At 48.8% G+C, this 26,023-nt stretch overlaps 1 protein-coding gene across 1 annotated transcript in view; it reads right to left on the reverse strand.

Moving 5' to 3' along the window:
- The window catches only part of ahr2 (aryl hydrocarbon receptor 2), a 66,267-nt gene extending 40,537 nt beyond the window's left edge, over nt 1–25,730 (reverse strand). The window contains exons 1-2 of the mRNA XM_072376295.1: nt 25,292–25,730; nt 19,986–20,173 (exon numbers count right to left, since the gene is read on the reverse strand). Of these exons, the coding sequence (XP_072232396.1) occupies nt 19,986–20,173; nt 25,292–25,350 (247 nt within the window). The 5' untranslated portion in view covers nt 25,351–25,730. The remainder of the gene's footprint in view (nt 1–19,985; nt 20,174–25,291) is intronic.
- Nucleotides 25,731–26,023: the final 293 nt, after the last annotated feature.

Genomic DNA, 26,023 nt, shown 5'->3' on the forward strand with positions numbered 1-26,023 from the left:
AGCTGAAGCAGCTCCACTTTTCTGCTCGTGGGGGATATTTCTCAGCTTTTTTCCACTTTCCTGGCGTCCGATCAGAGCTGGGGAGTTTTCAAAGAGGCAGAAACATGACAGAGCAAAACAAGATGATGATGCAGGCCGTTTCACCGCCTTCACCCCAACAATTACGCAGCTTTGATTTCACTGATTAAAAATATTCCCAGAAACAAGAGCAGGCACAGCCAGGCAGGAGAAGATGATATCAGTGAACTGCTGCCTGCAGTTTCCTGAAGATCAGCAACTAAAGCAGCTATATGAGGAAAACCAGCTCATGGAAACGTGTCTAATGGAGCAGAAAAGCTGCTGAAGCCCCAGAAGAAGCTCCCAGGTAATGATAGAGTGACTTAAATCTTTAATTATAATGGGAGAAATCACATTTAGACAGACTGCTCGGCAGAAAAAGAGCAGCGGACTTAAATCTGTAATTGAAGATGAGCCGAGGAGCTCATGTTGTGTCGAGCAGCAGCTCGAGTTCCTGCTGCAGCGCCTCGTTTCCTTAATGATCCGCGCATACTTCGCCGGCCGCCTGTGTAAACTCTCATTCATGAGCAGAGAGGCGTGGCCCAGACGCCGCCAGTAATTTTCCACCATAAAAATCCAACCAAACTGGATTCTCTGTCATTAAAGCAGCAGCGCCGCAGCAGCTCCAGACGCGTCCCGGCGGCCTCCGCGGCGGCCTCCGCGGCGGCCTCAGCGGCGACATCATCAGCTTTAAATCACTCCCGTTTGCTCCGAACTCTCTGCTGATTACGTGGAAACAGCTGATCTTTACATGAATGCTGGTTAAAAACACAAAATAAAGTTTTTCTCTTGTGATTCTGCCCGTTCTGTTCACATCAGATGGTTTCCTACTCAACCGTCACATCAGCCTCCGGCGCGACCCCAGAGGACAGCGCTGGAGCCTCTGCAGCTGCTTGCAAACCTTGGTTTTTGGACCTGTGGTTCCTTTAAGGTCTTTTAAGGCCCGTTTTCCTAATTGATGTTTAGTTTGAACCCAAACGAACGCTTTTCTATCTGAATGAGCAGCATAAAAGGCGCTGACGCTGCTGTTCTGACCCATTGATGGGATTTAATCTGTCAGATTAACTAACTGCCTCTGTTTTCTGCATTTTGAGGCCTTTCTGAGGTCCGATGAGGCGACAACAACCTCAAGAATTCAACAAAGACAAACATGAGAGGAAGCCAGAGGTTCGTCTTTGGACTTCTATTCTGGGCAACGCTGACCTAATTAAAATCTAAGCTTCTATTTCCAGTTAGCCTGGCGAATAAAGGCTCTTTTGTGCGGGCAAACGGCGCTCAGGGAGGAGGATGAATCTTCTAAATGGCAACGTGACCCATGCTGAGAAGACTGAAACCTATTCTGGAGATTTATGTGGAGGAGAACGACTGATAAAACTGTAAAAACGGCCTAATTTGGAAGCAGTTTTCAGTCAGAGGCGCTTTACACTTGCAGAGTAATAAGAGGTGGAAACGTGCCTGATGGATACATGCAGGCGTCCATAAAAGCTCCGCGTGATGCCAGCTGGATAATCATTCAAACAGCTTCAAGATGCAGCACCGCAAGAAAAGAATACATCAGCAAAGGTCGTTATGTCTGCAATTTGTGGTCCAGATTAATCCGTTCAGATCAAAGGGGCTGCAGTTGTAACTAAAGGGATCATCGGATCGACAAACAAGCACATGTGCGCTGGCTGAGAAGATTTCCCCGGAGCAAACGCATAAAGATGTCCAGAAGGAGTTCCTGCAGAAGCTGGAACGTGAATTATCCTCTGAACAATCAGCTTGGATGGAGCTCCGCGTTACGGGAGACGTCTCCAGCTCCAGCTTGCAGATAATTCAGGGAAAGAACAAGCCAACTTTGACTCATTTGGGCCTCTGAGGATGAGGAGAAGGCAGGAAGCAGCTTTGTGACCTCTGACCCCACAGGGAGGGTGAATCAAGCCTGTTCGGGGAGTTTTTCCTCCACCTGACTGAGTTTAAGAGTTAAAGCAAAGAAACAGCAAATGTTCCAGCTTTATTTCATCATGAACAAGTGTCTAATGAGGCCGAGCAGGTCGGTCTTCATTCATCTCTTCTTGTGGATATTTAATAACTACAACATATCAGCAAGTTGGACTTTAAAACAGGCAAATTAAATGTAAAAAACAGCTTATTAGGAAATAGATGCTGTGACTTTCTGAAGGTGAATATCTGGTCTGAGCTCCTTTATTCTCCAACTCAGCCTGAACCCTCTGAGACAAGCTTTCTGTCATTTCTTTAAGGAGTCTTCAGGAAAAGTTCTCCAGGCTTCTTGAAGGACATCCCAAAGCTCTTCTTTGGATGTGGGCTGCCTTTTGTTCCGTTCTCTGTCAGATGATCCCACACTGCTTCAATAATGTTGAGGTCCGGGCTCTGGGGAGGATTCATCCCTCCATAAGACCTGTTGCCACTGATTTTCAGTCCACTTCTTGTGTCATTTGGCACAGCTCAGCCTTTTCTCCCTGTTTCCCTTCCTTAAGAACGGCTTCTTGACAGCCACCCTTCCATGGAGACCATTTCTGATGAGGCTTGGGCCAACAGTAGATGGATCAGCTGAAGGTCCAGATGCATCTCTCAGGTCCTGTCAGGTCACAGCTGGATTTTTTCCTCTTTCTTAAGGACATCACTTTCAGATCCTGTTCATCTGCTGGAGATAGTTTTTTAGGCCTGACACTTCTTCTTTTGTCCTCCACTTGTCCAGTTTCCTCAAATGTTTTAAGGACACACTGCACACCATGCTGAGATATGCCAAGTTTTCAGCTAATAGCTCTTTGGGAATCACCTTGTTGCTGCAGAAATCCTATTTTCTGTCTGTCAAACTGTGTTTTCTTTGCTGTTTTTCATAGATGCAGCTAAAGAAATGGGAACAAATGATGTGTCTTTGTGACAAAGTGCCTAAAGATCCAGTTTAAAACGGCTTCTTTGCTAAGTTGTCTGTTATGTGTCGACACAACACTGGTTCATCCCTTGAGTTAGGAGCCTTTTTCCTGCCTGAATGGTTCATAGCTCAGAGTTCAGTAGCTTAACAAAGAAAAAACACATTCCTCTGGACTGAAAATGAGTGAAAAAGGTGGAAAATATCCAAATAAAAAATGTAAAGACCTTCAGAAAACCTGAAGAACTATTAATGAAGACCACTTTAAAAGATTAATAGAGAATCTGGCTGCTTGGAGGCTAAGTTTAAAGAAATGAGGGCTGGATCGGGACGCTTGTACAGCAGAAAGCAGAAAGTATTCCTGAACTGTTTGAAATGTGAAACGTGTCTCACACCAATGATGAGTCTGCCACTGTCTCACCAATCAGGAGGCGAATGATCTGCAGTCGGCTGTAAAATTAAATTCCAAAGCTGTAAAATGTGGATTTTAGCAGTAATTGACTTCCTGAATGAGAGGTGTTTAGCAGCAGTAATAAAGTGCAGATGTGCCACCCACCACCTGAACTAAACTCTCAGCCAGAAACCTTTTCTTAATGAACTGCTTCTGCTTTCAGGAGGTTTCCCTCTGGAAACTGCTCTTTGTTCTGTAATTTCATCAGATCTTGATGGAAGCTGGGCAGAAGTGCAGCACAGCCGAGCACATGGTGTCCTGAGCCTCCTTTAAACAACAAGCCAGCCCAGTTTAGCCGGGTTTGGCCCCAGTGGCTGGATCAGAGGTTAGCAGACAGCTTTCTCTCACCACGGCTTCGCCTCAGGCGCTTCCTCCCACCCTAACTTCCTCTGACAAACATTACTTCCTGTAAGACACACAGGAGAGATTAGTCAACGTGTTTTACAGGTTTCCCCCGATTAACTGACAACCACATGGCTTCTTGGCTGTTCTCCCCTCAGCAGAAGTCTAGCAGCTCGGTTTGAGTGGGAGCAGGCTTCAGGTGAGAGGTGATCTGTGGTTGGGTTCTCACTGTCAGCGCAGTGCTGTGCAGCTGAAACTCTGTCTCTCTGCAGCTGAAACTCTGTCTCTCTGCAGCTGAAACCCTGTCTCTCTGCAGCTGAAACCCTGTCTCTCTGCAGCTGAAACCCTGTCTCTCTGCAGCTGAAACCCTGTCTCTCTGCAGCTGAAACTCTGTCTCAGTGCAGCTGAAACTCTGTCTCTCTGCAGCTGAAACTCTGTCTCTCTGCAGCTGAAACCCTGTCTCTCTGCAGCTGAAACCCTGTCTCTCTGCAGCTGAAACCCTGTCTCTCTGCAGCTGAAACCCTGTCTCTCTGCAGCTGAAACTCTGTCTCTCTGCAGCTGAAACCCTGTCTCTCTGCGGCTGAAACCCTGTCTCTCTGCGGCTGAAACCCTGTCTCTCTGCGGCTGAAACCCTGTCTCTCTGCAGCTGAAACTCTGTCTCTCTGCAGCTGAAACTCTGTCTCTCTGCAGCTGAAACTCTGTCTCTCTGCAGCTGAAACGCTGTCTCTCTGCAGCTGAAACTCTGTCTCTCTGCAGCTGAAACGCTGTCTCTCTGCAGCTGAAACTCTGTCTCTCTGCAGCTGAAACCCTGTCTCTCTGCGGCTGAAACCCTGTCTCTCTGCGGCTGAAACCCTGTCTCTCTGCGGCTGAAACTCTGTCGCGGTGCAGCTGAAACTCTGTCTCTCTGCAGCTGAAACCCTGTCTCTCTGCAGCTGAAACCCTGTCTCTCTGCGGCTGAAACCCTGTCTCTCTGCGGCTGAAACCCTGTCTCTCTGCGGCTGAAACCCTGTCTCTCTGCGGCTGAAACCCTGTCTCTCTGCGGCTGAAACCCTGTCTCTCTGCGGCTGAAACCCTGTCTCTCTGCGGCTGAAACCCTGTCTCTCTGCGGCTGAAACTCTGTCGCGGTGCAGCTGAAACTCTGTCTCTCTGCAGCTGAAACCCTGTCTCTCTGCAGCTGAAACCCTGTCTCTCTGCAGCTGAAACCCTGTCTCTCTGCGGCTGAAACCCTGTCTCTCTGCGGCTGAAACCCTGTCTCTCTGCGGCTGAAACCCTGTCTCTCTGCGGCTGAAACTCTGTCTCTCTGCGGCTGAAACCCTGTCTCTCTGCGGCTGAAACCCTGTCTCTCTGCGGCTGAAACCCTGTCTCTCTGCGGCTGAAACCCTGTCTCTCTGCGGCTGAAACCCTGTCTCTCTGCGGCTGAAACTCTGTCTCTCTGCGGCTGAAACCCTGTCTCTCTGCGGCTGAAACCCTGTCTCTCTGCGGCTGAAACCCTGTCTCTCTGCGGCTGAAACCCTGTCTCTCTGCGGCTGAAACTCTGTCTCTCTGCGGCTGAAACCCTGTCTCTCTGCGGCTGAAACCCTGTCTCTCTGCAGCTGAAACTCTGTCTCTGTGCAGCTGAAACTCTGTCTCTCTGCAGCTGAAACTCTGTCTCAGTGCAGCTGAAACTCTGTCTCTCTGCAGCTGAAACTCTGTCTCTCTGCAGCTGAAACTCTGTCTCTCTGCAGCTGAAACTCTGTCTCTCTGCAGCTGAAACTCTGTCTCTCTGCAGCTGAAACTCTGTCTCTCTGCGGCTGAAACTCTGTCTCTCTGCAGCTGAAACTCTGTCTCTCTGCAGCTGAAACTCTGTCTCAGTGCAGCTGAAACTCTGTCTCTCTGCAGCTGAAACCCTGTCTCTCTGCAGCTGAAACTCTGTCTCTCTGCGGCTGAAACTCTGTCTCTGTGCAGCTGAAACTCTGTCTCTCTGCAGCTGAAACCCTGTCTCTCTGCAGCTGAAACCCTGTCTCTCTGCAGCTGAAACCCTGTCTCTCTGCAGCTGAAACTCTGTCTCTCTGCAGCTGAAACTCTGTGCAGCTGAAACTCTGTCTCTCTGCAGCTGAAACTCTGTCTCTCTGCAGCTGAAACTCTGTCTCTCTGCAGCTGAAACTCTGTCTCTCTGCAGCTGAAACTCTGTCTCTCTGCGGCTGAAACTCTGTCTCTGTGCAGCTGAAACTCTGTCTCTCTGCAGCTGAAACTCTGTCTCTCTGCAGCTGAAACTCTGTGCAGCTGAAACTCTGTCTCTCTGCAGCTGAAACTCTGTCTCTCTGCAGCTGAAACTCTGTCTCAGTGCAGCTGAAACTCTGTCTCTCTGCAGCTGAAACTCTGTCTCTCTGCAGCTGAAACTCTGTCTCAGTGCAGCTGAAACTCTGTCTCTCTGCAGCTGAAACTCTGTCTCTCTGCAGCTGAAACTCTGTCTCAGTGCAGCTGAAACTCTGTCTCTCTGCAGCTGAAACTCTGTCTCTCTGCGGCTGAAACTCTGTCTCAGTGCAGCTGAAACTCTGTCTCTGTGCAGCTGAAACTCTGTCTCTCTGCAGCTGAAACTCTGTCTCAGTGCAGCTGAAACTCTGTCTCTCTGCAGCTGAAACTCTGTCTCTCTGCAGCTGAAACTCTGTCTCTCTGCGGCTGAAACTCTGTCTCTCTGCAGCTGAAACTCTGTCTCTCTGCAGCTGAAACTCTGTCTCAGTGCAGCTGAAACTCTGTCTCTCTGCAGCTGAAACCCTGTCTCTCTGCAGCTGAAACTCTGTCTCTCTGCGGCTGAAACTCTGTCTCTGTGCAGCTGAAACTCTGTCTCTCTGCAGCTGAAACCCTGTCTCTCTGCAGCTGAAACCCTGTCTCTCTGCAGCTGAAACCCTGTCTCTCTGCAGCTGAAACTCTGTCTCTCTGCAGCTGAAACTCTGTGCAGCTGAAACTCTGTCTCTCTGCAGCTGAAACTCTGTCTCTCTGCAGCTGAAACTCTGTCTCTCTGCAGCTGAAACTCTGTCTCTCTGCAGCTGAAACTCTGTCTCTCTGCGGCTGAAACTCTGTCTCTGTGCAGCTGAAACTCTGTCTCTCTGCAGCTGAAACTCTGTCTCTCTGCAGCTGAAACTCTGTCTCTCTGCAGCTGAAACTCTGTGCAGCTGAAACTCTGTCTCTCTGCAGCTGAAACTCTGTCTCTCTGCAGCTGAAACTCTGTCTCTCTGCAGCTGAAACTCTGTCTCTCTGCAGCTGAAACTCTGTCTCTCTGCAGCTGAAACTCTGTCTCTCTGCAGCTGAAACTCTGTCTCTCTGCAGCTGAAACTCTGTCTCTCTGCGGCTGAAACTCTGTCTCAGTGCAGCTGAAACTCTGTCTCTCTGCAGCTGAAACTCTGTCTCTCTGCAGCTGAAACTCTGTCTCAGTGCAGCTGAAACTCTGTCTCTCTGCAGCTGAAACTCTGTCTCTCTGCGGCTGAAACTCTGTCTCAGTGCAGCTGAAACTCTGTCTCTGTGCAGCTGAAACTCTGTCTCTCTGCAGCTGAAACTCTGTCTCAGTGCAGCTGAAACTCTGTCTCTCTGCAGCTGAAACTCTGTCTCTCTGCAGCTGAAACTCTGTCTCTCTGCGGCTGAAACTCTGTCTCTCTGCAGCTGAAACTCTGTCTCTCTGCAGCTGAAACTCTGTCTCAGTGCAGCTGAAACTCTGTCTCTCTGCAGCTGAAACCCTGTCTCTCTGCAGCTGAAACTCTGTCTCTCTGCGGCTGAAACTCTGTCTCTGTGCAGCTGAAACTCTGTCTCTCTGCAGCTGAAACCCTGTCTCTCTGCAGCTGAAACCCTGTCTCTCTGCAGCTGAAACCCTGTCTCTCTGCAGCTGAAACTCTGTCTCTCTGCAGCTGAAACTCTGTGCAGCTGAAACTCTGTCTCTCTGCAGCTGAAACTCTGTCTCTCTGCAGCTGAAACTCTGTCTCTCTGCAGCTGAAACTCTGTCTCTCTGCAGCTGAAACTCTGTCTCTCTGCGGCTGAAACTCTGTCTCTGTGCAGCTGAAACTCTGTCTCTCTGCAGCTGAAACTCTGTCTCTCTGCAGCTGAAACTCTGTCTCTCTGCAGCTGAAACTCTGTGCAGCTGAAACTCTGTCTCTCTGCAGCTGAAACTCTGTCTCTCTGCAGCTGAAACTCTGTCTCTCTGCAGCTGAAACTCTGTCTCTCTGCAGCTGAAACTCTGTCTCTCTGCGGCTGAAACCCTGTCTCTCTGCAGCTGAAACCCTGTCTCTCTACGGCTGAAACCCTGTCTCTCTGCAGCTGAAACTCTGTCTCTCTGCAGCTGAAACTCTGTCTCTCTGCAGCTGAAACTCTGTCTCTCTGCAGCTGAAACTCTGTCTCTCTGCAGCTGAAACTCTGTCTCAGTGCAGCTGAAACTCTGTCTCTCTGCAGCTGAAACTCTGTCTCTCTGCAGCTGAAACTCTGTCTCTCTGCAGCTGAAACTCTGTCTCTCTGCAGCTGAAACTCTGTCTCAGTGCAGCTGAAACTCTGTCTCTCTGCAGCTGAAACTCTGTCTCTGTGCGGCTGAAACTCTGTCTCTCTGTAGCTGAAACCCTGTCTCTCTGCAGCTGAAACCCTGTCTCTCTGCAGCTGAAACCCTGTCTCTCTGCAGCTGAAACTCTGTCTCTCTGCAGCTGAAACTCTGTGCAGCTGAAACTCTGTCTCTCTGCAGCTGAAACTCTGTCTCTCTGCAGCTGAAACTCTGTCTCTCTGCAGCTGAAACTCTGTCTCTCTGCAGCTGAAACTCTGTCTCTCTGCAGCTGAAACTCTGTCTCTCTGCGGCTGAAACCCTGTCTCTCTGCAGCTGAAACCCTGTCTCTCTGCGGCTGAAACTCTGTCTCTGTGCAGCTGAAACTCTGTCTCTCTGCAGCTGAAACCCTGTCTCTCTGCAGCTGAAACCCTGTCTCTCTGCGGCTGAAACCCTGTCTCTCTGCGGCTGAAACCCTGTCTCTCTGCGGCTGAAACCCTGTCTCTCTGCGGCTGAAACCCTGTCTCTCTGCGGCTGAAACTCTGTCGCGGTGCAGCTGAAACTCTGTCTCTCTGCAGCTGAAACTCTGTCTCTCTGCGGCTGAAACCCTGTCTCTCTGCAGCTGAAACTCTGTCTCAGTGCAGCTGAAACTCTGTCTCTCTGCAGCTGAAACTCTGTCTCAGTGCAGCTGAAACTCTGTCTCAGTGCAGCTGAAACTCTGTCTCTCTGCAGCTGAAACTCTGTCTCTCTGCAGCTGAAACTCTGTCTCTCTGCAGCTGAAACTCTGTCTCAGTGCAGCTGAAACTCTGTCTCTCTGCAGCTGAAATTCTGTCTCTCTGCGGCTGAAACTCTGTCTCTCTGCGGCTGAAACTCTGTCTCTCTGCAGCTGAAACTCTGTCTCTCTGCGGCTGAAACTCTGTCGCGGTGCAGCTGAAACTCTGTCTCTCTGCGGCTGAAACTCTGTCTCTCTGCGGCTGAAACTCTGTCTCAGTGCAGCTGAAACTCTGTCTCTCTGCGGCTGAAACTCTGTCGCGGTGCAGCTGAAACTCTGTCTCTCTGCGGCTGAAACTCTGTCTCTCTGCAGCTGAAACTCTGTCTCTCTGCAGCTGAAACTCTGTCTCAGTGCAGCTGAAACTCTGTCTCTCTGCAGCTGAAACTCTGTCTCTCTGCGGCTGAAACTCTGTCTCAGTGCAGCTGAAACTCTGTCTCTCTGCAGCTGAAACCCTGTCTCTCTGCAGCTGAAACCCTGTCTCTCTGCAGCTGAAACCCTGTCTCTCTGCAGCTGAAACCCTGTCTCTCTGCAGCTGAAACTCTGTCTCTCTGCAGCTGAAACTCTGTCTCTCTGCGGCTGAAACCCTGTCTCTCTGCAGCTGAAACTCTGTCTCTCTGCAGCTGAAACTCTGTCTCTCTGCAGCTGAAACTCTGTCTCAGTGCAGCTGAAACTCTGTCTCTCTGCGGCTGAAACTCTGTCTCTCTGCAGCTGAAACCCTGTCTCTCTGCAGCTGAAACCCTGTCTCTCTGCAGCTGAAACCCTGTCTCTCTGCAGCTGAAACCCTGTCTCTCTGCAGCTGAAACTCTGTCTCTCTGCAGCTGAAACTCTGTCTCAGTGCAGCTGAAACTCTGTCTCTCTGCAGCTGAAACCCTGTCTCTCTGCAGCTGAAACTCTGTCTCTCTGCAGCTGAAACTCTGTCTCTCTGCGGCTGAAACCCTGTCTCTCTGCAGCTGAAACCCTGTCTCTCTGCAGCTGAAACCCTGTCTCTCTGCGGCTGAAACCCTGTCTCTCTGCGGCTGAAACCCTGTCTCTCTGCGGCTGAAACCCTGTCTCTCTGCGGCTGAAACCCTGTCTCTCTGCGGCTGAAACTCTGTCGCGGTGCAGCTGAAACTCTGTCTCTCTGCAGCTGAAACTCTGTCTCTCTGCGGCTGAAACCCTGTCTCTCTGCAGCTGAAACTCTGTCTCAGTGCAGCTGAAACTCTGTCTCAGTGCAGCTGAAACTCTGTCTCTCTGCAGCTGAAACTCTGTCTCTCTGCAGCTGAAACTCTGTCTCAGTGCAGCTGAAACTCTGTCTCTCTGCAGCTGAAACTCTGTCTCTCTGCGGCTGAAACTCTGTCTCAGTGCAGCTGAAACTCTGTCTCAGTGCAGCTGAAACTCTGTCTCTCTGCAGCTGAAACTCTGTCTCTCTGCGGCTGAAACCCTGTCTCTCTGCAGCTGAAACTCTGTCTCAGTGCAGCTGAAACTCTGTCTCTCTGCAGCTGAAACTCTGTCTCTCTGCGGCTGAAACTCTGTCTCAGTGCAGCTGAAACTCTGTCTCTCTGCAGCTGAAACTCTGTCTCTCTGCGGCTGAAGCTCTGTCTCTCTGCAGCTGAAACTCTGTCTCAGTGCAGCTGAAACTCTGTCTCTCTGCAGCTGAAACTCTGTCTCTCTGCGGCTGAAACTCTGTCTCAGTGCAGCTGAAACTCTGTCTCTCTGCGGCTGAAACTCTGTCTCTCTGCAGCTGAAACCCTGTCTCTCTGCAGCTGAAACCCTGTCTCTCTGCAGCTGAAACCCTGTCTCTCTGCAGCTGAAACTCTGTCCTCTCACGGTGCAAAGCAGCCGTTAAATGGTATCAAAGTTCATGAATTCATGAGCAAAGCTTTAAAAGTGCCATTAAAGAGCAGAGAGAGGACACTTTCACACCGTTAATCTTCAAGTGTCTGTTCTGCAGTTTGTGTGCAATTATTCATCTCATTTCAGGCATGAGGAGAAGCAGCTCCACGACCACAGCACATCGCTTCCCGGGCTTCACTTCTTATACCGGCCCGGTTATTAACATGTGGAACAATCCACTCAGACGTTCCTCTGCTCCGCAGCTGGTCATTTAGAAATTAAATTAGACGAGAGAGGAGAAGGCTGTGGTTCCTCTGCACAGCCGACCATCCCACACGGCCAGCGGCGCCGGCTTTTCCTTTAAATGAAACTGTGACTGGCCCGGTGGGTTCTCCTTTGTGGAATAACGCCTTTAAAACAGTTATGATGCGAATACAGGCGAACGCCACCGACTGGTGCAGCGTCACCGGGTCATGAGGCGTCGGGTTCAGCTCGTACCGTTGCTGGAAATGAGCCAACAGGGAGAAGAATGATTGGACCTTCTTTACAGCAGCTCACACTCGTATAAACTCTGCTGATGGAGCTACGAGTAACTCAGCAAATCAGTTGTCTGGCTGCTGTCGTGTCCGTGGAAACTGTGGAAACTACGGTGGCCTGTAAGCCGTGGGAGCTTGTTCTGATTAGCATCGTGTTCGGGTGCAACATGAGTTTTACTTCCAGTCGTTGTATTTGATGCTTTACGTTTATAAAAAGACTTTTTTTTTGGTTTGTTCGGGGTCCTGATGGCATAAAAACTGTTATTCAGTCCGTTTGTTTTCGCTAAGACAGTCTAAATGGAAACAAATGCTGGACATGTTCCCTCCTTTAACCCAGAGAGCTGCTCTGCCTGATAGGAAGGTTTCAACAGGCTGGACTGGATTTAATATATCTGAATATATCTAACATTATTTAAAGCGGATTTGCAGAATTAAGTTGTACGTATGTCACTTTCAAACATTTATTTCAGTGCATCAACATCCTGTGAGTCAGAATAAGCTTTTATTATCTTTTAGCTGTGAAGTCAGTTAAAGCTGAGCCCCAGCAGCCGTCACTCTGAAACCGGTGGAAGCAGCGCTGCACACCTGCATGTTTCTGCTGCACCACACACACACACTGTGGTCTTCCCCAGATGCCGGGGCAGGTTCCTGCATGTCGGCCTGTCTGCGGTGTTTTGGCTGCAGGCCTCCATGCAGAGGGTCTGCAGGTCCGATGCTATCGCAGCCGACACATTGGAGACACAGCGCCACTTATTCAGCACCAAATCCACAGCTGGCTTCGTCACAGAGGCCCTTCTCTGCTGCATTTTGAGCTGACAGAACAGGTTCTGAAAGGACTTCTCGTTGGACACTCGTCTCCTGCCAATACAAATATTGATGCACAGACTGAGACAAACCAGTTCTCTGCCTTTCCCTTTTCTTAATCCTCTTCCTGTCTCTGACATCTGAAAACAACAAGTCTTAGTTTCAACACTCGTGCGTGCTAATTATCCAAATATCCAGCCGGTATTTCTCTCACAAAGCAATTCTGAACAGCCTTCACGGCCGAGGCACAAGTCCATAATCAGCAGGCAAACAACTCTGACCTCGGATCTGTAAAAAGTCCAGAATATTCCAGGAGTTCTACATGAATCCTGTGATTTGACACCAACCGAACACGGCTAAACGCGCCACCTGTTTCCTGACAGCGGTTCCCCGGCGCAGCAGGACTTTCACATGTCAGAAACCGCCTCAGCAGCCTGTCAGTCAAAGAGCAGGGACAACCCAACTTTCACAGGAGACTGTGTGCCTTAAACCTGCTTTACTGATCCACATCAAACTATATATTAAGAATTAACCTGAGAGTTTTAAACTCAGTTACAGTCTGTCTTAATCTGCCGAGAAACATCTGGAAACCACACTGAGGAGGACAAGAAAAGCATGTTCAGAGAGTAGAATTAAGTGTGTGCACATACAAGAATGTGTTTGTGTTTCCTGAGGCACAGCAATGGAGGGAAGTTCAGCCGAGCTATTCTAAGACCACAAATTACAACTGAACACAGCCTGAAACCTCCTCAGTAACACAATGGAGACTCCAGCCCAGAGACCGGCTTCAGATCCAGCTCACGTGTTCAGAGAGGCAGCGGAACAACTTCTCTGTTTGCTAATGTTTCTACAGACCGACGGTCTGCCAACATGGAGCGTTTGTCATGTTTGCTGTGAAATCCATCAGGTTTTACTCTCCCTCCTGTCCTTTCAGCGCTAACGAATGACCACGAATGTGTTTTCCTCATAGCTTTCTGCTGCAGTTTGGTTCCGTTTCTGGTCCTTTATGAACATTTTTTATCTTTTTATGGTATTCAGTTGGACTTCAGACTTTCTCTCGTCCCTCTTTCATCGTCTTTGTCAACACTTCCAACTTCTCTGGGTAGTTTTGAGTTAATTTTCGAACACTCCTGACATCTTTCTGGTCGTTTTGTGCATCTTTGTCAACACTTCCAACTTCTCTGAGTAGTTTTGAGTTAATTTTCGAACACTCCTGACATCTTTCTGGTCGTTTTGTGCATCTTTGTCAACACTTCCAACTTCTCTGGGTAGTTTTGAGTTAATTTTCGAACACTCTTGACATCTTTCTGGTCGTTTCGTGCATCTTTGCCGCCTTGCTGCGTCCATCTGTGACTTTGTGGACGGTTCATCTCTTTCCAGGGGTTTTGTGCCGCTTTGTGGTTGATATCTCATGCACAGAGTGGCCGTGGGACCCTTGCTATGCCTGTTTAGGAATGCATCTGTGGTCTATGTGTCTCCATAACGTAAATGTGAGTTGGAAACGCAGTCAAAAGGCCTGTTTGACTGCTGATCTGACAAACTGGGTCTCTAACATCATACAAGTTAAAAATAAGCTCTGAGGTCAACAGAAACCAGAGGGAGCGGAGACAAAGAGAGAAAAGAGGAAAGTCAGGCAGACGGATAAAAACAGAGCCCTGTCTGAACACGACGGAGGTCTGGTTCAGAAACCGTAGAACAATGGCGGTGTTGTGAGCGTTGGAACTGGGATCGAACCCTCGGGTGTTTCCCAGCAGACTCTGGTCCCGTCCGGCAGCTCGGCCTTCAGAGGGTTTCTTTCTCAGAAACATCCTCAGAAACGAACGCTGGCCTTCCCATGAGCCTTTGCACCCCAGGTCGTCTTTGTTCGCTGAGATGCATGCTGGGAAACGCACCAGCAGACACACGGGGGGGTTTGGCAGGGATTCACCACCGCTGTGTGTTTTAAAACGTCAACCACCTCCAAAGAATAATGACCTTCTTCCTCGTTTCTTTCGAGCTAAAAGTCTGCTGCCGGTTCTTTAAATTAATCCTCCTCCATCTTCACGATGTCTGAAGAGTCTTATCCCAAGCCTCAACCAGCGGCCAACGCTGCTCCACCACCGGCTAACGCTGCTCATCCACCGGCTAACGCTGCTCCAACACCGGCTAACGCTGCTCCACCACCGGCTAACGCTGCTCCAACACCGGCTAACGCTGCTCATCAACCGGCTAACGCTGCTAAACCACCTGCTAACGCTGCTCATTTACCAGCTAACGCTGCTCATCCACCGGCTAACGCTGCTCTAACACCGGCTAACGCTGCTCCAACACCGGCTAACGCTGCTCATCCACCAGCTAACGCTGCTCATCCACCGGCTAACGCTGCTCATCCACCGGCTAACGCTGCTCATCCACCGGCTAACGCTGCTCATCCACCGGCTAACGCTGCTCCACCAGCGGCTAACGCTGCTCCAACACCGGCTAACGCTGCTCAACCACCGGCTAACGCTGCTTATCCACCGGCTAACGCTGCTCAACCAGCGGCTAACGCTGCTCCACCACCGGCTAACGCTGCTCATCCACCGGCTAACGCTGCTCATCCACCGGCTAACGCTGCTCCACCAGCGGCTAACGCTGCTCCACCACCGACTAACGCTGCTCCACCACCGGCTAACGCTTCTCAACCACCTGCTAACGCTGCTCAACCACCGGCTAAAGCTGCTCATTCACCGGCTAACGCTGCTCCACCACCGGCTAATGCTGCTCCACCACCGGCTAACGCTGCTCAACCACCGGCTAACGCTGCTCAACCACCGGCTAACGCTGCTCATTCACCGGCTAACGCTGCTCAACCACCGGCTAATGCTGCTCCACCACCGGCTAACGCTGCTCAACCACCAGCTAAAGCTGCTCATTCACCGGCTAACGCTGCTCAACCACCGGCTAACGCTGCTCAACCACCGGCTAACGCTGCTCATCCACCGGCTAACGCTGCTCCACCAACAGAGTTTACCGTCCTATTCTTTGTTCATTGCACCATTATAATCCATCTGAGCCTAAGCAGCAAGCAAAGAGATTTTAAAATAGACCATTTCTGAACAAATGTTGATGGGTGAGCGGCAGAAAGGTCTCCTGAGGACAGATACTGTCAAGAATATAGCTTTAAGGCAGGTTAAAATTATCCCTCGCTTTTCGATTTGAAGAAAAGAACCAGTCGTTGTTTATGGCAACGTGAGTGGGCTGCGCTCTGAGAAAAGTTAAGAGAAAACCACAAGGCCCATCACAATGATGCTCACATTGTGTGAGAGAAGACAAAAATGCCCACGTCATGATGTGTAATTTCTCCAGATGAAGAGGACATTGTGAGCGTGAGAGAAGTTTGTTTGAGATTTTTTTCACATGAATCATCACACTCGAGCTTGAGCATTTACGGGGAAAAATCCCAAATTTTCATTCAACTTAAACTACGATTGTGTGAAAACCGTAAAAGGCATCAAAAAACTCTTTCAGAGTGTAAAAGTTTCATCTTTCGTGACCAGTTTAAACTTCAACCCAAGTCTCTATGACAAAGAAAGCCTGAGTTACAGGGCTCCAAAGTGGGCTTCGTTTTTCACTCGTTTCCGAGGAATCCCATTCATTTTCAATGGGAGAATCGCAACCAGACAAAAAGCCAAATCTGCACAATGAGTTAGAAGATATAAGGAGAATAAGTATACGCAACTGCAATATGTGTGCCTTCCTCCAATCTTTCCAGACTTTCCCACATAAAAATCTGTGATTGTCCGAGTTGTTTTTCCTCATAAAGAAAAGACTTTTCATGCTAGCTCCGAGGTTAGCATGTGCTGAAGTGACACATCTTTGTTTCTCAGCTTTGGAGGTCTTCCTCATAACTTACTGACTTACTTTTACTCCATCAGAGTCCAGATCTTCATCTTTCCATCATCTGGAAAGTGGTGCAGACACACTGTCCTTAGAGCTTGAAGTACCTCTGGGTGAAACTATGCTCACTTTCCCAGATGCAAAGGTTGAGTCTACGCCTAAAAGCTGTGAATATCAAAGCTGCTTCCTGCTCCTACATGAGTTTATATTGTTTCTAAACTGGGGGCTCCAAAGAAGAAAACTTTATTCATGTCACAAAGTGCTTTACAGAAGAAATGCTGGAACATGAAAACAAAAGGTAACCAAATATATGTTTAAAAGGTGAGTTTTTAGCTGCTTTTTCAAAAGAATTCCTCTAAAAGTCCAAAGCAGGACCTTGAAGTGGACTCTGAAGTTGATGGGGTGACATGTGAGGACTTAGAGGACTTGGTTAGAAGCCGCTCTGAAGAACCTGAAGACGTTCCAATGAGTTTTTGCTTAGATAACATGAATAACAGCGGGATTTCTAAAGTGCTAAGAATAAGAGCAAACCAGAGATCTGACTTGTGAAAGCTGAGTGGAAAGTTATTCTCAAGGTTCCTGACAGAAGATTTAACAAAAGAAGTAAGAGTTTCCATCACCTGGGACACAAATCTATCAGGGAACAAACAGGGACTTCTGTTTTCTCTTCATTAAGTTGGAGAAAGTTTAATCGAAGCTAAGCATCTATGCTGGATCTGTAGCTTAGAAACATCTTGGGATAGCAGTGAGAGAAAATGTCCTTAAAGGGGCTCAAACTGCGCTGAAGAGGGAGCAGATATCCCAGAAACAATAAAGGCTCTAAAACAGAGCCTTGTGGCACACCGTAGGAAGGAGAATTTGACTTTTTAAGCCTCTCTAAAGCAGACCAGATGCACAGAGTGAAGTGGACTCATGAAACTTGTGTGATTCAGAGCCAACTTCATACAATCCCTGCTGTATAACACTGCCTTTCTGGAGCAGCGACCGGAGAAGAAACAGGAAGAATCTGCAGGTGGATCTGCAGCTGCGTTGTATCCAAAGCTTTTAAAATCAACTTGTAAACTTGATTTTTTTATGGACTCTCTTTTTCAGCTGCTTGATGTCTTTTGTTTTACTGTTTCCACTATAATCAGGCCTTGTCCTTTCATCTTGTCCAGACTTAAGGTCTACTTTTATTTGACTGTTAAAGGACTTTTAGTGGTTGTTTTTTCTTAAAAAGCTGGCTGAGGTTGTTCATTACAGTTAGAGTACACGGAGAAACAATGATCTGCAGGGAAGTGATGCTGACAAACACTTTCACGCTTGTATTCACGCTTGTCAGGACGTGTTCTCTCAGTGACTTCCTGTTTCTACAGACAACACATCAAACTGCACTGGTCAGGACCAACAAAAAGGCAAAATAATAAGTAGAAATACATCATAAACCGCTCCAAACAGCACGCAGAAACGTGTAATTTCATAACAATGAAGCAAAACCTCAAGAGCAACAGTAATGAGGTCAAGAAAATGACCAAATGTGGATAATAGTCTTCACCACAGTGACGAGCAGCTTTCAAAGCAACCTTTGAGGGGCACAGAAGAAGAGAAACATGAACACAAAGTCTGTCGTGCGAACAGCAAACCGGAGTCCTGCAGCGTCTGTTTGAGGTGGAGGTGGAGGGCGGAGGAGCCGTGCACTTCAGACGTAAAGAGACGAGGAGGAAAACGGCGAACAGTTGAAGGAAGAGGGGCCCCGGGGTGCTTCAGGGGCCGCTACAGGAAACGGGTGGGGCTCCGTGGGAGGGAGGGAGGGCGGCCGGAGCTCTTATGAAATCTTAGATCCCTGCCCACTACATGTTGTTCATGTTTCCAATGAACCGCCATCCCAGAATATCTCTCCTAACGAACTGCTCTCAGCCATCGACTGTTGGTGCCGAACACGACAGCTGAGCTTTATGAGTCCAAACTTTCTCTGAAATCTGAGCAAAAACGGCGCTCCTCACGCTGGCAGCCGGGTTTGAAAGTAACCAGACACCGGCGCTGCCTCCACATGCGTCGGTTCGGCCGCCACCGAGCCAGTCTGGCATTAAAGGGGCACCGAGTCATTGTTTCAGTGTCTCAGACCGACTTCTTGACCTTAAAGTGAACAGACGCGCCTGCAGGGGCTTCTTTGGGTTGTTAGTTAACGCCAGTGACTCACTGACCACTTCTCAGTTTCATTCATCTGCTGCGAGGCTTCACACCACCGCCAGAACTCCTTCAAACACACGATCAATAGCCCGTACTGGCAGCCTCTGCGGGTCCTACTCAGTGACTTATCCCTCTGTTACTGCTCTGTCTGCGAGGTGAAGCACACAGATGAGCGTAACTGCTTCAGGTTGTCTCTGATTTGTGCACAGATACTCCCTGTGTGCACGTTAGGAGCTGGAATCAGCTGCAGGGTGAGTCATTTTGTGCCCGTCCTGCTGATATTTGCACCATCTGTGCAGGATCATATTAGCATCTCCGGCAGAGGAACAGGTGTGCATGAACACACAGACTGTGCACATTTACAGAGAAGCGCTCGCCTTCTCTCGTTCCACTTCACACCTCCTGGTATCCAATATACGGCAAGCTGGAGGGGCCAGATTTCACAGCCCTGCACTGATTTAGCCTCTCAGCTGGCGGCCGCCACACCCCCACTTAGCATTTACTGTAAATAGGAGCCTCCTCCGACAGGCAGCCTGGGTCTTATAGCTGCACTTCTCATAAGAGGCGGCAGAACAAAGCGAGGAAGTTCCCTGGAAACTCGAATAACCTCGCTGCTCTTTGGGCTGTGTGCCACCACGACAGAAATAGAGCAGAATTCATAATCTGCCGGGCCCAGGAGGAGAGATTTGTCTTTTCAAAGAGGTTAGAGAGCACGGCTCCTCCCCCGTTTCCCTCCACCGCTAACCTCTGCGCTGAATTCACTTCTTTTCCTCTCGTCTCTGTAATCGTTTTACAGATTTACAAACAGAAATACTTCCTCTGAGAGAGCCACATGTGGCTAAAACAGCTTTTACTTTTTTTACTTAAAGCTGGGTGCATTTGACTCGACGCCTGGCAAACATACAGAGGATTTTGTACTATTTTTGGTGCTCATTTACCCTCTAACCAGCTAAAGAAATTATCTGCTCCCAGTATCGGCCACAAGTGGGACAGAGGGTTGGTGAGGTTAGCATCTCCCACAGAGTAAACAAGAGCTGCAGCACAGCAGGATGTTTGAAACTGCAGCTCCAGTCAACACGCTACTGCCCCGTTTGTGCGACTGAACGGTAAAAACCCGAGTGTAAAAGGTTCAGATGAGCGGTTTGTGTCAGCTCACATGCTAAAGAGAAGCAGAGAACAGTGAATTACTCTGAATGAAGATCAACAGTTGTGCTGACATGTTTAAGGGCTACTCTGATTACTTCCCATCGCAGCGTTTTTTTCTTGGCAGAAGCTCACAGCTGCCTCCCTGATGCAGCAGCCGTAACACCCCCACCGCCGTGTTTAACAGAGGAGCTGCTCAGCTTTGGGTCTTCAGCACTTCCTTTAGGTCCTGCCATCACTCTGATGCAGGTTCTTCTGGGTCCAGAACACCTTTTTCCTGAACTCTGCAGCTCCTTTAAGGACTTTTTGGTAAACTGTAACGTAGCCATGTGGCTAACTAGCGGTTAGCATGTAGCTTCTGGCTGAGACTGATCACAGAGCTCAGCAGAGCATTCTTTCCTCTTCATGATCTCCCAGACAGCTGATTTTGGTGATGTTTCTGATGGTCTTTCTTTATTTCAAGACAGGGACAGCGCACCATAAAACATTAATCTTGTACAACAGGAGCGTAAGCATTGCGCCAGGTTTATGCAGACTGCTACTTCCCACCTGTAGCCTCTCACAGTTTCTGTAGAAACAGGCTGAGGCATGTTCTTCCTGCTGATGACGCAGGGATCACAAACACTGTGGAGCCCTGAAATCAGGACTCGGATTCCCTGAATCTGAACTGGACTCACCGTTGAAGAAGCTCTTGACCTTCAGGTAGCCGACGCTGAGGCGGAGCACCGACAGCTTGTCCAGCCGCGCCCTGACCTCATCGGTGAAGGGCAGCAGGCTGGTGAGCTTGTCCAGCTCGCCGTTGAGGCGGTCGCGGTGGCGTTTGGACGGGTTGGACTTTGTGCCATCAGGAGGTGGAGGTTTGGGCCTGCGGAGACGGAGAGACAAAGCAACCGCTTTTAATCATCTTTTCAAATAATATCCGATCCCCCCCGAGAGTCTGAGAAAGGTCAGGAGGAGCAAAAGGTGCACGCTAACGTGCACGTGTGCGTCAGTGCAGCTGCAGCTGGGATAAACACAGAGATGTGGGGAAAATACTGAGTTTAAGGCTCCTTCAGATCACAGGAACTGTTCAAACTGTCTGTGTTGATAACATTTGATCCAGCAGCTGTTTGTGATGCAATTACTCTGCTGGGTGGAAAAGAACAAACCACCTCGCCTCTCCGGGGCCTGTCGGCCTCTTCCCCCGTTGCCACGGGAACCAGGTGAGGCGCATGATGTCACCTGCCGTGGGGACTTGTTTACCACCGGCCTGCTCAGCGCACAAAGCAAACAGACCTCAGAGCAGCCGCCTCAGCGCGGCTCCGGCTGGATCGGGCTCGCCGTACCTGTACCTGAACGTGAGACCGGCGCTGTCTCCTCTGTAACCGGGGGGGGGGGGGGCCTGAGGACCGGTTTGCACACAGATCTGCTGTATTGTTTCACAGTCTGATGTCTGATCGTCACACAGCCCATTCGCTGTTTCCTCCCCTTAAAACTACAGTTTTAGCACAAAATCCGGCTCATTTTTACAAACTTCCTTCTTCAGTCAGGACTTATTATCAGTGATCATCATCTGCATTGCACAAATACTTCTGCTTTCCAGTTCCACCGAGTTTCCACATCACTGTCTCATTTCCCTGCGTCCCCCCCCCCCCCACAGCGAACAGACTCCAGCTAAAAAGTACCTGAAATGTGGAGCTTTAACCGAGCTTTGAACTGCAGCAGGTGCAGCGTCTTAAACCAGCTTCAGATGTTCCTGCCGGGGCTTTCAGGTCAGCTCGGGTCACGGTGTGAGCGTGAGCTTGTGTGTGCACGCTTTCAAGGCTTTCTCTGACCTTTTTACCCACTGAAAACACAAACCACTGCAGACTTTTGTAATTAACCAAGCAGCAGGCTCAGCAGGATGCCTGCAGAGGTGATTCTGGCCCACGTTAACCAACACAAATATATCAAATGTGCAGCAAAATATTTGATTTATTTCGTACTATTCCTGGAAAAATTAGTTGTTTGTTTGTTCACTAAAAAGGCTGCAAAAAATGGCAAAATAACAGGTTAACTGAACCTTTTCCGGCAGCTAATAACAACCAGATTAAAGACTTTTTTTCCCCTAAAATCATCTTAAATGTCAGAAAGTCTAATGGATGTACACTGAGGCAGAAACACACCTAAAGTCATGTATTAATCCCCACAGCCGAGGCGTTTTAGAGCATTTTTGCTTGAAAATAATCAGAATTTCTGGTGTTTGTTGAATCAGTTCATTGATCTGAGGCAGGAAGCATCTTTATTGGCAGAAAACTTGTGTTTTCACAGGTTAACTGCATAAAAAAAGCAGCATTAAAGGGTAAAAGAAGCCATCGTGTCGGTTTTACTGGCTGTCAGCGTAAAAAACCCTCCTGTAAATAAGACATCTGCTTCCACTAATACTCAAGAACGCGACATATCTGAAATCAAGGTGAGATGGCTATCAGCGCATTCCTGACGGCGCAACTCCCGCAAGAACAATGAGCAGCCAGTGTTGTCGCTGCTGGCGTTATCGCGCAGATCTGTCCTGGAAGGGGCGTGTGCCGCACAGGAGTGAGTGTTATTTGAGAGAGTGTGTGTGAGGGTTGTGTTGGACTTGGAGAAACACTCCCCTGCGTGCAAACAAAGGCACTTTGTCTCCGGCACCTTTTCAGAACAATAGAAACTGAACACGGGCCCCGTTATGATGGCGGAGGACAATCAGAACACCTGAGACCTGCAATCTGACACCAGAAAAGATGTTTCTACCGCTTTCAATTATTAAACTACGCCACCGGCGGCTCGGTTCTGTGCCGCGGCGCCCGGTTAGGGCGAGCCGGAGGCCCGGTTTCCAGCTCGCCAACACGTCACACCCACAGCGGCGGCGTTCCCCGTGATGCAGCCCACGCTGCTGTCTGATTCTGCAGCTTCATGACACATGCAAATACATCTGAATGGGACTCTTATTTGTATGTTTGGGTGTTCCTGACTTTGCATTTTTCACACACGATATGAAACATTAGCAGCTTTTTCACTCCTTTTGCTCATCTTCTCTCACTGTAAACCAAACTTTGTGGAGGTTTGAACGCCACGAGACGTGAAAAGCATAAAAAAAGACGACCTCCGGGTGAATTTAGACGGATGTGTCCGTTTTAAACGCGGCTTTGATATGTGACGTCTGCGAGGGTGAAGAAACAGGAAAAAGATTACGTATAAAAGTATAAAAAGTGTCTATTTTCCAAGTTTACGAGGAGCAGTTGAAGCCTGCAGCTGCACAGCGATGCAGGTTCCTTCTGAACGGCGTCTCGCACTGATTTTGGTCGCCTGTACGTGTAAAATGACCCGTATAAGAGTGACGCCGACCAGCAGCTGTCCCGCCGCGCCGAGGCTGCTGTTATGGCAACCATTCTGACAGAGATTCAACCGTGACGTTGGCTGCTTTTGTGGCAAAGCTGTGGCTTTTCCAGCATGGACCTGACCTGAGTCTGAGGTGCTGGTGTAGATTTAAAGGTCAGTGCGTGCCCAGAAGGTGTTGACTTGGGCTCAAAGAGACCGTTTTTGTTGACTTTTCAGAGCTAAAACGGCTCTTCTATAGAAGGAAAGGCACATTTTGGCTGATCTGCCACTGATCTCACATCAGTTCACACCTTTAAACACGCAGAGACGGCGTAGAAACTCCTGGCTTCTTGTTCCAAAAGGAAGTGAGCAACCTTTAAAGCATCCTGCGATACGTGTGTCAGACATCACCTTCGACATGAGCTCATCAGTGACTTTCAGACACTTCTGGCGAGGTAACAAAGCATCTCCACGTCCTCCTGAAGGACTGCGGGTGACACAAACTCACTCAGAGTTTCCCGAGAAAGGAGAAGAAGAGATAAACTCCCTGAGAGCCCTGAACATGGCAGACTTACGTAACCGTTTGCGTGACACAGAACTATGTTAATTCGAGTCGAGGGAGGGAGGGAAAAAACAGCCCAAAAACACACAGAGACAGAAGGAAAGACAGGAAAAAAGTATGTTGTGGCAGTCGGAGGAGGAGGAGAAAAAAAACAGAGCGAGTCTCAGATTACGCCATCCTCCCTCCTCCCTCGTGGAAACATTGCGTGAGAGCGCTCTCACTGCATGTCCTGATTATGATTAATGCAGGTAGTATCACACACACACACACTGAAACCGCAGTTCTGGCTGGGTTCTGCTGCGGTTCTCCGCTCAGGCCAGCGGTTGACTTAAAAACCTCAAACTGGTAAAATCAGAGTGGGTTCCTCGCAGCTTTTATCTCACTTTCAGGGGTTTATAAGCCTGGCAGAACCCCTCTATTGGTTACTCTCAGTAGTTTAATCATCAATTACTTTGATTAGGGTTTCAAATGAACTCCATGACCCCTGCAGCGTAGGAAAAGTCCTTTTACTGCACCATGAGAGGTCTGAAATGGACCTCAGTGGTACTGAAACCGCTGAAAAGAACCATCTCAGCTCTTTAAGACCCTTTACTGGCCCACGAAGGGTGAAGAAAGACCCCACAATACTTTTGTTGTAGACAAATTCCAGGAAATCTTTGATCATTTAGTTTAAAAACAGAGTTTAAATGTTCTCTGCTGCAGGTCCAAGGTCTGCCGTGAACCCCTCCCCCTTCAGCGCCGGGGAAATACTCAAATCCACCAAGGATTTGAGGTCATTACGTGCACATTTTAAGGGTTTGAAAACCACCACGGCTCCGGAGAAGCTTTTTAAGGAGACACACAATGAGTGGAACCCCTTCAGAGGTGTGTAATAGGTGTAGAATTTAAATATATCCTTCGGGGAGCCTCTCAGATCTTCTCCTAAAGGGTCCATAATGGACCATTTACGCAGAACGACACCAGAACCCAGCAGCTCACACGGATAATAACGATGGCTGTAAACTTAGCTTCACAGAACTCGGTAATCCTTGAGATAAACTTGCATAAAGCTCCAGTGAACGACCATTTTGGCTTCTCCCTGGCTTGAGGTTTTCAAGTAAAGCAAAGAATCTGTTGGTGGTTCCCTAAAATGGGTCCTGAAGTTGTGTTTGGAGGGTTTCAACGTGGCCCAAAAGGCTTATATCACGATTAACACGCTCATCATGACAAAGAAAGACTCAGTTACAGCCCCTGCAGTTTCTGAACTGGGTAAAGATGCTTACACGACCCTGGAGAATGGTTTTCTACGGCTAAACTATGCAGCAGTGGCTCTTGAACTGTGGTCAGGGGCCCTCTGTGTGTCTTCAAAGGGGAAGACAACAGAAATATCCACGTACATGTTCGCTTGTGTAAGACACAAGAAGGTGGTCTGATGATTTCACGCTCTCTACTGCCAGCCTGCTCAACAAACTCAACAAAAACTCCCTTTAAATGAAATTATACTGAACGCATCTTCAGCCGAGGGGACGTTTTAAAGCTCAAACACCATCTGCACACATTAGTGTGGGTGGCCCAGCTGCCTCCATTTTTCTAATTAGATTTAAATGACAGTGAAGCAACAGTTGTCTTTACTTTTCGTGCTGGAGGGGCCTGCGGTGCTGTTGGACTCAAAACAACTCATATTACCGCTGGCTGGCCGGGCAGAAAATCATAACTACAGCTGAGAAAACAGACCCGGAGCCTTATGGATTCACCAGTGGAGCTATTAACACTAACAGCACAACAACTGCAGCTGTAAAGCAGACTGAGTGACCAGTCTGGAGCTGTGTGCACAGCTGCAGGAATAAGAAAACACTCCTTTGGTGTTTCTGGGGTGTAAAGCTGCAAACGGTGCCTGTATGCTTCGGGAATAAAGCAGCACACGAACGGATTGCAGCGCAACACCGTGAGAAGCCGTTAACGTTTATGCTCTTAATTAAGTTCAGAAAGCCGCCTTCAGGTGTACTGTGGGGACATAACAGGAGCAAGCTAGCAACGACCGAGCGGTATAACCGACATATAAGCCTATATAAGCCACTGTTGGGCGTTATTACGGTGATTCGGGCAGTTATTCGGTTGTCCACTTACGTTTTCTGGACCGGCCTCTTCCGTTTCTTCGCCGCGTACATCGCCGTGCTCGACAGCATGTTGAATCAGAGCGACCAAAGTCCAAAAACAGGCTTTATCCGGATTTTTCTGTTGGCGTAAACAGGTCCAGGCGTGTTCGGAACACTCACATTACACGAAAAACTCCAAATAACGCTGAAAATGAGACGTTAGAAATCCCCCTCAGTCTACGGTTGGTTCGCGTCTCTGGCATCTCTCGGCGAGTAAAAAAAAGTTATTTTTCCAGTCTTTCGCTACAGCAAACCGCCTAACGCTGGCCAACTATCACCGTTTTCATATTACCGTCGTTTCCACGCGGGTTTTCCGTTAATAAACACGGGTTTGAGACGGTAAACGCGCCCGAGACGTCCTCGGTGAACTTCTGTGTAAGCTATCGGGCTGCGCGTCACCTCGTAGTGATTTGACAGACTGACTGGGCAGCCGCGCGCTCCCGCTGTGGCGTGTGACACAGTACTGAGAGCGCAGAAATATTTAAGGTGGACCAAATGTGGGCCAAAAGACACCGACAAACAACAGCGAGGAGCAACCGGAAAACCACAGTTAAAACGGGAAGACCTTAAATACAGTGTTATCGTTGTAGTGGCCAGTTCAACACAGTTCAGTCATACTTACACTTTCATAACAATGTCACACACTTTGTAATATATATTCTAACGTTTAAAAATGCATGTATCTATATTTATAATCACTCAT

This window comes from Leuresthes tenuis, unplaced genomic scaffold, assembly GCF_036924035.1.
Source record: "Leuresthes tenuis unplaced genomic scaffold, fLeuTen1.0.hap1 SCAF_1, whole genome shotgun sequence".
NCBI lineage: Eukaryota > Metazoa > Chordata > Actinopteri > Atheriniformes > Atherinopsidae > Leuresthes > Leuresthes tenuis.